We start from the raw sequence: 13,666 nt of genomic DNA, 5'->3' as shown, positions 1-13,666 counted from the left end.
AAAAAATATACGAATAACTTGTAGCAATAGTTTAAATCGTGAGTGAGCCAGTTTAATTGCTCGAATAATGGAAATAGGGACCTAGTTACCAAGATTATTGGATATATCCTACCACCACGCAGCAATGATTTGAATGGTGAGTGAGCCAATTGCTCTAATACTGGTCATAGTGATTGATTTACCAAGATAAGCGGTACATTTAAGAATAAATTTATAGCGCCAATGTTTATGCGAAATTATAACCACTTACCATTAGATCCATTTGCACCTCCGCCTAACTAGTTCATAAAAAAATATTATTTGTTTTCCATACAGGATATTACCTTAATCATATATGATTTATACGAGTTACTTTATATGATTCATCGAAAACATTACTCTTACTATCACTTAAAATTCCTTGTGACGTCAAATGCGACAAGACCGGAAAAAGTTTCTCAGGTAAAACAAACGGCTTCACATAACTTCACTTCCTACTTCCAGTGTTTTCCAGGCTTTTACTGAGAATTTCTCGACGGAAAAATACAATAACTTTTTATCAGACTAAGATAGTTTTGATTTTTATATTTAGAAGAGCTATAAGAGAAAAAAACTATTAATACATACACAGGAAATACTGTTCACGTATTATTTAAATTCAAACACGTTATATGTTAATAAAGTTAACGTTTTCTAAACGTATACATAACGAGCCGAGATGGCCCTGTGGTTAGAACGCGTGCATCTTAACCGATGATTTCGGATTCAAACCTAGGCAAGCAACAAAATATATCTGCTTCATTTGTGTTGATAATTCATCTCGTTCTCGGCGGTGAAGGAAAACATCGTGAGAAAACCTGCATGTGTTTAATTTCATTGAAATTCTGCCACATATGCATTCAAAGAACCCGCATAGAAACAGCGTGGTGGTATATGTTCCAAGCCCTCTCTTTTATGGGAGAGGAGGCCATTAGCCCAGCAGTGGGAAATTTACAGGCTGTTACTTTACATAACGTCACACCACTTAGGACCTTTTTCATTCTATATTACTACGTTCTACAAATCCTTCAGTTGCTCATTTTATGCGCTACAATAAAGCTTGTTTAATATTTCCTCGAGTCTTAGTTTTAATACTTGAAAGTACACAGCTGTACAAGTCAACTTAATATCTTAAAGATCCGTTATACTAAGCTATAACAGGAAAAAAAAACAGGTTTTATACAGCTAAGCTCGATGTTATGACTGAACAAAGACATTGCGTCGTTTGTTTTGTTGATGTTGATATCTAGATCTAGTACTGGGCTTAATTCAAAATAAAAAGTTATCTTCATTTGGAATTAGTAGATTGCACCAGATATCTCGACATGAATATATCTATCTCTCTCTTACAGACGTAACGGTCTATAAGAGAGAAGGAAGACAATATTACTGCAGTTGACCATTCTTTGGTATATGCTGCTGTAGATACAACCACTATTATAATTACGTTGCAGTAAACAGCCATTTATATTCGAAAGCACTTCGCATTCGAATTGTAATTTATGTGATTATGCAAGTGATAAATCTATTCAGATCCTTATGAACAAAAACACATCTAGTTTATCATTCAGTCTTGAATTATTTCTTACAATGGTAACATAATGAGTGATTTCTTAAATTGATTGTTTTCACTTCTATCGATGATAGAGAACTTCTGAAATATTAAAGTGGACACACTTTGTTACAATAATGATTTTGTAGATATTTATGAGTCTGAGAACTGATAAATATTATGTAAAAGAAAAAACTCAGTTTAGTGAAACTTGATATAGACAAAAATACAAATGAAAAATCCATGGATATATCACATGTCACATGTATAATTAAAATAGTTATATTTATTTCATGTTTTATATTTTTGATTGTTAGAGCTCGAACTTCTAATGCCATCAACGCCCGAAAACTGATCTCGTGAACAAGACATGTCGAAATATTGAGCTCCGTTAAAATAAAAATAAAAACATGGTAAATATCCCGTTTTAAATACTCATAGTTAACATATTTCAAAATACATTCAAACACTGAAACTAATATACGAAACTAGTTAATGTTAATTTCGAAATTTATAAACTTCTAGAGAAACTAAATAAAATATATAATGTATTTGTTTATTAAAACTAAATCAGCCATGATGAATTCACCGCAGACTAAGAACTTCGGCTTTAGTAACAAGCTTTCAAACAAAATACATCAGGCAGACGAAAGTTCATTACACGTCGACGAGTTGAATTAAAGCCTAGTCAGATGCACTAATACTAAGTAGAATTTATAGAACTACTTACGCTGAAATGTTTTGATTTCAATGAATATTAATGTTATGAAATTATATTCAATTTAGTCAAATGTTAATTATTTATGATTTCGTACTTCTAGTCTTATAGTCCAAGGGTCAGTAGTCAGCAGACGTACGTTATCGGCTCTCTACAGAAGGGGATGTCATAGATGACGTTTATATTTAAAATTTAACTTACGATTTATTTTGTTTGTTGGTAAAACTTCGTACAAGCCTCTATAGTTTGATATTGACCATTCATCCGATATTCTAAGCCCAAACAACGATATTAAGTACTGTGGTCCTATTTGAAGAAGTAAGGTGAGAACAAAGCTTCGTAAATAAATATTAAAACCTGCATTTTACTATCATACCTCAACATATCAAATCGAAAATAAATAGAATAAGAACATACAAATGACGATCAGTATATCAACACTAAAAGGTTTATTGGTAATTGTTATTAAATTAAAAATGAAATTGAACATACCCTTGAATTATCTGAAAACATATATCAATTCGTTCAAAATGCTATCACGTTAAATATTCATTGAGATTCCATGTAAAATACTGTAACGTAACTAATATTAGTATTACGCTAAAATGGTCGAGCAAATATTGTACATGAATGTAAATTTAAATATAATTACTCGACAAATCAAAAGCGCGTTAAGTGTCAAGAACGCTAACATCATTTTATCGTTGCATTGCATTTACAATTTCTACAAAAATAAACAAGCGCTCTTCTCTGAAGTATATTACTGTTTAGTTTATTAAAACGCTTAGCGGTTTTAATTCTAAAATGAGCATTTGATTGTTGGCTTAGATATCTAAAATAGTGTTATTATATTTGTACTTATATTATTTCTTTATTTTACTGTAATTTAAGAGGAAGTGCAATTGGGCCTTTTGATGATACCTGGTCATCGACATCCATAGAAATAGAGTTTTAATAATAATAAACCGTTCCTTACATCGCCAATGTTCCAACAGCCTAAGAGCTAAGATGATATATTCCTTGTGCCCATTAAACTGGCTCACTCACCTTTCAAACTGAAAAGCAACGATTAAGCGATGAGTAGGCGATACGTATCTAGGCAGAATTGCACTACACCAATCTTAGTAGAATTTTCAATCTTCAATCTGGAACACAACATTAAGTACTGTTATTTGGCGGTAGAATACGTGAAGTAAGTTTTGCTAGTCAGACGGACTGGCGAAAATTTTTACAATGCATTTTTTTTAGGTTTGAAATTTTTCGTGAAACATATTATAGATATCATCATCAGCCCACTGCTGTCCACTGCTGAACATAGGTTTTCCCCAGAGCGCGCCACATTGCTTGGTCCTCTGAAATTAAAGATATATTGAATATCAAGCTATTCGCGATGTGCTGAAATAGATATAAGTCAATGCAGCATAATTTCAATAAGTTGTGCTTTTAATTTATCACGAGCTCGACATGGAGAAATCAACGTCAATCTTCGGAGGTCTTTTCTAATAAAATGTATTGCAACGATGGATTAAATTTAAGGAAATATATCTTGTTCCTCTTCGCCGTCATAGTAGAATAATGATTATTAATCTGCCAGTACAAACGAGCGAATGTTTTATCTGAATCTCCATACAAGAACAAAAGCGATTCATCCCACTATTCATAAAACGTAATACTGAAATGTCGATTCCCACTGGAAAAAATGCAATATTTTATATGAGTTTGTTCAACGCTGGGGGATTGCTGAGCAAATACAAAGCGATGTTTCAGACTTCGTTAAATGTAAGGTTGACTTTACATCACACTATCCAATTTATACACATCTCGTTTTTACACATTGGCATGGTATATATTTATCTCATTCTTACACTTCGCGTTCCTTCATTGCGGTACAACCGTACGAGTGAGATGGTACATACCTTAGATTGAGTTAGAATGAGACAGCATATATGAGGCAGATCAGTTAAGCGTTATGTGTTACGTGACTTGTATTTCTAAATGGTCTTAACAACTGATATAACTTGATAATTTCATTTGATCACGATAAAAAAGTTAGGATAGATACTCTACTCTACTACTATATTAGTATCCTAATAATCGAGAATAATCTATATAAAAAATTAACTCCATGTATAGCTGTCATTTACATACACTCTGTGACAGAGGAACATATTATTATTTAAAACCAGGACAGTCGCGTCAGAAGCAGACCGACTGATCATGTTAGCATTCAGAGCAAAGTATTTGTATACATATTATATTTGTATACGTAGGCATTCAGTTGATCTCAATATGTTATATATATCAGCATACGTTGGGGACTAAAGGAAATTAAGGTCAGATCATTCTTTTTTATTCATGTGCTAGTTAGCGTGATGAGCATAACTTTGTAATTTATATTTTCAGTTTATTCAAACTCATATTTTATCGAAGGAAGTATTCACGTTTCTACTGAAATTTAAGTTTAAATTTTAAAATCAATAGTAATAAAAAATACAATATAAAATAGATATGACGCTTCTGCACCAAAACCTTACCCACCTAACATAGAATGTTGCAATTTAATTAAACCTTAAAACGTTTCGCTCAGCGATCTACTTTATTTTAAAATTGAGTTTTATTAGAGAAACTCATATACCTCACAACTTTTAATAACCTTTACAGATACGTGATAAAAATTTTATAAAACGAAGACATTTTTCACTTTTTTTCAGTGAACAATTTCGTAGGAAACGTGAAAATATGCATCAGATAAAGCGAATCAAAAAGAGCTCTACATTTAAGTTCCGTAATCAATTTTAACAAACTTCGACAAAATCCCTTTGGCAAAATTCCAGCACCTCTACGTATATAAAATGGAGGAAAATGATAACGCTCGTTACCAGATTTGTAATTAGATGGATAAGATATTGCAGCAAACTCAAATAATATTTCACTTATTTACACTCCTTTATAGTTTTGGTAATTTTTTTGTTTTCCTATGACGTCTGTCAACTGACTAACTGACGCAAATACAATCGATCTACTCCCCCATGAATCATAAAGGGTACATATATAGTATAAACATAAAGTACGAATCGGTATGATGCTACGAAGAATCGAAGCAGAATGGACTGAAAATATCTTTTTTAATTATTTTTTTTATTACTTTTTTATTTCACGTTCAGCGAAGCGAACTGGTTACGTATATTAAAAGCTCGTTTACTTTTATTTACAAATTGATCTTGATATTCCTGATAGTGTTTTGTTTATTAGTGACTAAATTAAGTGGTCGTTCTATCAAAGCTGGAATAAAAATGTTTTAACTGTTCTGCTATGTTATGCTTTTTCATTTTATTCGTTAAAACGTTCAATTTAAAAATAAATGTTGGATACGATAAATTTTACTATTTCTTTTTATTTTATAAATACCTCATGTAAGACTTCGTAAATTTATTTCTGGTATTATAATGCTTCTTCTTGTTAGCAAAAAACTCTGCTTGTCAATGAGACTAGCAATGGAACTGAAAATGTGGTTTGAGTAATGTCTAATATAATAGTATTCAGCCCTCCAATGAAGCATAACTTATGCTAGTAGGATAACTTGGATAGAAGTTAATAGTAACGTAGCTATGGGATAGACATCCCATACACTTCTAGCACCTCACTAACTAGAGTTCGGAATAGAACGTGCGACTTTATAAGTTACTTTACGGCTTATAAACCTTAAACTCATGAGCTATTTACAGTATTTTGTCTATATTATTGCCATTTTTTGCAGGATTTTTTAGTATTCTGACAATTTTTTTAAGCTCTATTGGAAAGAAAACGTCGCTATATTTGGTGAAGTGTAACGTATGTTTAGCTCATTAATCTTTAACGTGTATCTTCTAGTCCAGTGAATAAAGACATTGCACTTCGGAAAAATTAGAGGTTAGAGATTTTTGGATGGACTTGAACTTTTTTGGTACCAAACAAAATCTCTAAAATTTCCTTTTGATCCATGTGCCACTATGAAAGTTATTCAGAGTTTTTCACCATTATCTTGTAAACGGTAATAATTAATTATTATACTAGCATGTTCCACGCAGCAAATGATCAGTAGCCGTAACGTTGTGTCCCGATATATACAAAATCTAATACAAAATAGGCTATTTAAAAAAGTAACTGTATTAATGGTATTTTTTTTTGTTATTATTATATAAATTAAACGTGAAGTAACATCAACATGGAAATGTTTCAGAATCTACGAAATCTATATTGAATAAAAAACCCTTTCAAGCATCCATGAGAACGTTCACGTAGAACCTACAAGCAAGCCCAACGCCCAAATCTGTAGAAAGATTTCATTTTTCCGGATAGTATTTCCTTGGCCATTCTTATAAATGCTATAGAAACATATCAGAAGATGCGTAATGTGATGGCCATTCTAACACGTTTACTTCCAAAGGTATATTCCAAGATTTCACTTCGATTATTCGCAATAATATAAGAATTTAATAAGAATTAACCTTGATTTCTTAAATATCACTTATATCTCACGTTTTAATGAAACAATTCATTAAATAAGTGTTTATATTTATAATCCAGTCACTTCGTTACATGTCGCTCTACACATTGCATCTTACAAAATTTTCTATATTTGAGATAAAAAAAAATTGTGTGCTAAATTTTTGACCTTTCGATCGATATCTCGATAACGATGCATGATACGCAAAATGTCTTTAATACTTAATTGTAGCGCACAAAAAAAGCTACGAAAAGATCCTCGTAAAATTTTTCGAATTTCATCGGATAGCCGGGTTATAGCCGGGAACAAATTTGACCCCTTTTTTCAAGATAGCGACCTTAGCGTCCCGGAAATATTGATCGAAAAACTCAAATTCAGATTAAGATCTTCATTTTTTAATGTATATAATGATTGGACTATTACAAAAAGTCATGATTTATAATCAGTGCTAAAAATAAATTGAATCTGAACTCCCAAGTATATGTATCAGGCCAAGCTAAGAGAAGATGACGGAACAGTAACGCGAAGCCTAATTTTTATAAAAGTGATTCCAGTTTCAATTTTCTTTTGCAAAATCGAATGCAAATATTCCATTTTCTAATTATTCTTACAATCTTTATTTATTCTTAAAATAATTTATATTTCTCGTTTAAGATTGTAATATAAAATCCGTCTTTAAACATCGCTTGAAAAACTATTATCTGTCCATATGCCAAGAATTTATGTAGGTATGAAAATATATGTAAGTTTATAATTATGTGCATATTTTGGTATATAATATATATATTTGACGACGACCTGCGTGGTCGAGTGTTGTGTACACCAGTTTTCATGGGTATGCCACTCCGAGGTCCTGGGTTCGATTCCCGGCTGTCAATGTAGATTATCATTAGTTTTCTTCGTTGTCTTTCGTCTGGGTGTTCGTGGTGCCGTCGTTACTTCTGATTGTCCATAACACAAGTGCTTTACCTACTTACATTGGGATCAGAGTAATGCATGTGATGTTGTCTTATATCATCATCTCATATGTTGTCTCATTTATTTATTTATTTATTTATTTTATATTATTGTATGTATATTATTTGGATATAATTGTGTGTAGTTTATTGTTATACTGTAATATTAGTACTTAAATTATAGTTACTATCTCCTCTTTATATCTGCACTTACCTGTTCTCGTCTTAAGCTCTTATCACCAAAGGTTGTCTGTGAGTGATCGTTATAAGCGATAAGACCGCTTTTGCGCACGGTTTGTTTTTTTGTTTCTTTATTACCCATAAACTGTCGTGTAATGTGTTTTGAAACAAAGTATTTTAAATAAAAAAATAAAATAAATAAACTCTTTATGTACTATCATCCCATTATCACTGGGGCAAAAATCGTCTCACGGTATTCAATAAATTTCATCCCTATACAAGCAAATTAAATAATTTGTTACACTTAAATGAAAAGCAAATACGGTAGAATAAAACCAATTGTTAATCCGTATTTTCGCTCGATTATTTCAGCATCGGATTCTAAAGGGAATTCCATCGAACTATTTAACAGCACACTATTGGTAAAATTTGACCGCAATTTCAAAGTCCATTTAAGACAATTTAACGTTTATTCAACGTTAATTGACGTAAACCGTAAATAAGTGTTAATATTTTAAATCGTTCCATTGAAAATATATCGGATTTATATTATTTTTTTGTTCATTAACATTTTCACCTATAAAGTTTTGCTCTGAGACAAAAATACGATACCGTTAGAACATAAAAAAAATACAGACGAATTGATAGGAGGTTATCAGATCCTTTTTGAAGTCGGTTGAAAATTGGAGTGTCTGTTTGTAATATTCAAATATCCCTTTTGCCAATGTATATGTATGCATACACGGTACATAAGATAAAAGATAAATATACTTTATTGTACACCGAAACAAAAAAATACAAGAAGTAACACAACAAAATAGAAAACACGGTACAAAAGGCGGTCTTATCGCTAAAAGAGCGATCTCTTCCAGACAACCTTTGGATAGAGGACATTGAATACTCTAAGAAAGGGGTTCGGAGATGTACACCTTTTAGGTAAATCATATATACACAAACATAACATATACGAAAATAACACTTTTTAAAATTTTTGTCTGTAACGGCTGGACCAATTTTGACAGGACTTTCACTGGCAGATAACTGATGTAATAAGGAGTAACTTAGGCCACATTTTTTTGTTAAATTTAAACGCGTACAAGGTCCCGTGCACAGCTAGTTAATACATATAATACGATTTGGGCACAACATTGCATTACTGCCTCACTGATTGGCACGCATTCGCCTGTCATGTAACAATGAATGATTAACAATGAAAATAACTGATTATTATGATATCGGATGAAGCGGTTATATTGAGCGAATTCATATTTTATCGATACATTAATTTATTCATTAGTTTTAGTTACATATTATCATGATCATGTTATTTTAATTAATATTAGTTGCAGTTGTAGTTTATCGCATGCGTTTTAGGGGTTATATATCATGTGTAAGAAAAAAAGTAGGGTATGTCATTTCTTGGAGCTCAAGTTTGCTTCATACCAAATTTCATCAAATTCCCTTCATTGGTTTGGTCGTGAAAGAGCGGCAGATAGTCAGACAAATTTACTTTCATATTTATAAATTAGTATAAATTACAATACCTCATAATCTATGAGCTATCTTAACCTACGCTTTTGGTTGCCTGGAAGAGATCGCTATGTAGCGACAAGGTTGCAAAAATTGTACGCCTCTTCTATTTATTCTGGATCCATGTTGTTTTTATTTATTTTATCTATGTGGCCAACAATAAAGTATATAGTAATATTGAAGTGGCTATCCGTGGCTTTTGCAAAGTTATACGTTACAATTTTCATTTCTTCTGACTCGTAACACTCTGAACCTGAACTGCTAAGTGCGAGTAAGGAAATCCCAAATCAATTCTCCCTGGTTTGGGAAGAAATTCTCTTTCCTAGAAAACTAATAAAACTTCTTTAACTAAAATAAATATCAATCTCGTCTGAGATATAATGACAAATTTATTATTTTCGTAGCTCATGTCAAATTTTGTCAGCTATCAGTTAGGTCTAAGTGTATGCAAAGAGATTTATCAAATATTAAAATAAACAGCGAACTAACTTCCAACTTCACGAAGCAACTGACTCAGATTGCCTTTGAATAATAAATTATGTTAAAGTGAGTATCACTATTAATAATATTATAGCTATTCTGAAATACATGCATTGTATCACAGGTCTAAAAAGTGATATGTAATTTATTATTCCAAATAATTTATAACAATTTGAAACTATCAGAATTTAATATAAAATTGAGAAGTGTAATAACAGTAGATATATTAACAATATATATATTTTGAATTTAAGTATAATTTATTCTCTCTCTCTTCTTGGCGATGGTGACCACTTACCATCAGGTGGCCCATATGCTCGTCCGCCAACCTATACCATAAAAAAAAAAAAAAAAATACATGACTGTATATGTTGTATGTTGTTTTTACAATTATTAAAAAAAAAAAAACCTAAATTCTTGGTTTATTTTAAGGTTAAATAAATACAAGTTCATCTCAAGAAACAATGATTAAGATTAAATAAAACAATGGACGGAAGCAATGCAATTTTTAAATGTAGCTAATAAATTGTGTCAAAGATAAATTCATTGTCTATGCTCAAAAATCATATTATTTTCTTTGGTCAGAATATCAAAACGTCTAATTGCTAGCTGCCACTGTTGCAAAGTCGCCGAATATTTCCGATCGTTTCGTATTTCGCGTTCCATCGTATAATAAGAGCGAGAGAGAGAATGCACTTAAACCCGCCTTAACTGTTATTGCTTTGACGCCATATAGTCTACAACCATTTTCAAAAGTATCTGACGGAAAAAAAATGTATCAACTAGAACTATTAGGAACTTTGGTATTTCTAAAGTCATCTTTTAGTAAAAATAATGCTAACAAGACAAACTTTAATGTTTGTGATATAAACTATACATATAATAAAATCGGAGTGTCTGTTTGTAATATTAAAATAGCCCTTAATTACTCAATACATATGTATTTATACACGGTGCATATACCAAAATAAAATTTTTACTCTCGTATGTCTCTCTGTCTGTCTGTTTGTTCCGACTAATCTCTGGAACGGCTGGACCGATTTTGACGGAACTTTCACTGGCAGATAATTGATATAATTGGGAGTAACTTAGGCTACAATAATATTTCTTTTTTGTTAAATGTCACAGCAAATCAATAAATCAAATATTTCTTAAGTCCGAATCGGTAAGGTTAAAAGATCTTCTTTACAAGTTGAGGCGTAAGTCTTGTGTACCTTATAAAGTCTCAAAGGAATACAATCATACATACGTTAAATCAAATATTAAATGCCAAAAGCACCTGTAATTTGACTTCATAATAGGCAAATTGTAGGAAGATGAAAATTGGATCTCAAAGCGCATTGTTGTTGAAGTTTGTCAGAGTTGTTACCAAACTCAACAGACGCTTAAGCAATCGAGCGACACAGAATTACATCGGCATTCAAAGCAAAATCTATTAAACGTTCCTTATTCAATTGAGAATTATTTTAACTATGCCGTTGCATAAATTGAAATCCTTTGTAAAAAATACATTGCTAAAGAAGGCATATTATTCAATGCAAGACTTTACAGACGATAAAAAAGCGTGGAGTTAATACTTGCTGACTTCCAGGCATGATATACATATATAATTGTATTTAACTAATATGACTGTATTTTTTAAATATTGAAAAAGAGTAATTACTGCGTTTCTTGCCAGTTCTTCTCAGTAGAATCTAAAGTAGCTTCACTTTATTGTTAAATGACGATTGAAGAGTGCTTGTAAAAGAATATTTGAATTAAGTTTATTTTGATTTTGAATTTAACTAAAATGACTTTGTTGTTTTTGAAATCTTGAAAAATTGTAACTACTGTGTTTTTTGTCGGTTGTTTTCTTTAGAACCTACATTCCGAACCGGTGGTAGCTTCACTTAATATAGTCGTTAAATGACGATTCAAAAGTGCTTGTAAAAGTCCACTCGTATAATATAATACGTCTAAACAACAAACTTGACGTTAAATGCATTTTGGAAACTAGACGAAATATCTAAAGTTTCGACGTATTAATTTATTATAACGCTCGGTAACGTACAATGTTTCACGCTATGTGAAATGGAAAATGATTTAATTCACATAACAGAACAATTGCTTGATTCCTCACGATAATAATTTTAGATATTTTTGTGAATAAGTGTGCTTCCAAGACGATGATTGAGGATTTTGTTACTTTAATGTGTCTGTATGTATTTATTTCCAACAGTGCAATCTTCTAGAATTAACATTGAGTCTCACACGTGAAATGTTGAAAATAATACGGTGATATGCCATTTGAAATATATCTATATATATAATATAATTGGCTTTTTTTCGCAACATAAATAATATTTTTTATAATTATGTCTGTAGGCCTGGTTGTTCTTTGGAACGGCTGGACCAGACTTGTACTGGCAGATAGCAGATATAATGAGTAACTTAGGCTATACATATATATAATAAAATAATTACGCTGCAATCCCGAATGAATTAAATTAAAACGTGCAATGTCGTGAGCACAGCCAGTAATACATTTTATAATTCTTATAGTCAATGTGTCATATAATATTATCTTCAGACTCTTCTTAAGAATATACTGACAGGATTATATTTTATATTCAAGCATTATTGATCACAATTATCCGAATACAATTGATAATTACGAAGACTTCTTCATTTGCTCATCGTTCCTGTAAAATATAAGATATTTGACTGACATCTTCATGATCTGATTGGTAGGTTTTAGTTAGAATATATCAGGGATGATTTTATATTAACGATGTAATTGGAGTGCTTTATTAATGGAACATTTCAAACGGTTGATAGAGCGATTTAGTTTTGGTTATATAGTCCTAATTATGTTATTAAAGTATCTAGGTCGCACTCTTTTTCCTCAATTACATACACATATAATTGTAGTTAACTAGCACGACTACATGTTTGAATGTTGAAAAAGAGTAACTAGTTCTTCTCGGTAGATCTAATTTCCGAACCGGTGTTAGCTTTACTTAAAAGTTTGCTATTGGTGCCCCTATCAATGGTATCCCCAACGCATATTGTGTAACCAGTCATTGCCACTGCAAGTTATACCCATGCTCAATATTACTAACATTCCTATTCCCTAAGCTAAAATATTGTGCTTAATTTGACTTTATAATTCTTCTCCTGCTCAGCGGTGAAGGAAAACATCGTAATTAAACCTGCATGTGACAAATTTCATAGAAATTCCGCCACATGTGTATTCCACCAACCCGCATTGGAACAGCTTGGTGGAATATGTTCCAAATCTTCTCCTCAAAGGGAGAGGAGGCCTTTAGCCCAGCAGTGGGAATTTACAGACTGTTGTTGTTGTTGTTTGTAAAATATTGTGCTAGAAAGTGGGCGTACCCACAACCTAAAGGCTCAGGATCAAAGCTGCTACTTTTTTATCGTTAGGAGTTGTGTAAAATCTCGCATACACACTCCTCATCAAATAATAATATTAATAATATCAGTAAAAACTCTACGGAATTTTTTATAATAAACGTAAATAATACGTTTTATAATTACCAAGTTACTCATTAATTTTAATTATTCCAGGGCCGCTGGAGGGGGTGGAATGTTTGGCGATGTCAACATATCCGCTATTTTGGACTCGTTCAGTATCAGTTACGACAAAAGAGTAAGGCCAAACTATGGAGGTGAGTGAACAAGGATCAATATAAACATTATAAGCCTATTAAATAATATTTTATAACTTATCATGAATAAGCGAA

The 13,666-nt window shown here is 31.6% G+C and overlaps 1 protein-coding gene across 1 annotated transcript in view; it reads left to right on the top strand.

The window, feature by feature from the left end:
- Positions 1-13,666, top strand: part of LOC124543128 (gamma-aminobutyric acid receptor subunit beta) — a 41,935-nt gene that overhangs the window by 18,250 nt on the left and 10,019 nt on the right. The window contains exon 2 of the mRNA XM_047121194.1: positions 13,491-13,591. Coding sequence (XP_046977150.1) covers positions 13,491-13,591 — 101 coding nt within the window. The remainder of the gene's footprint in view (positions 1-13,490; positions 13,592-13,666) is intronic.

Source organism: Vanessa cardui, chromosome Z, assembly GCF_905220365.1.
Source record: "Vanessa cardui chromosome Z, ilVanCard2.1, whole genome shotgun sequence".
NCBI lineage: Eukaryota > Metazoa > Arthropoda > Insecta > Lepidoptera > Nymphalidae > Vanessa > Vanessa cardui.
This window is presented reverse-complemented; position numbering and strand designations above follow the sequence as displayed.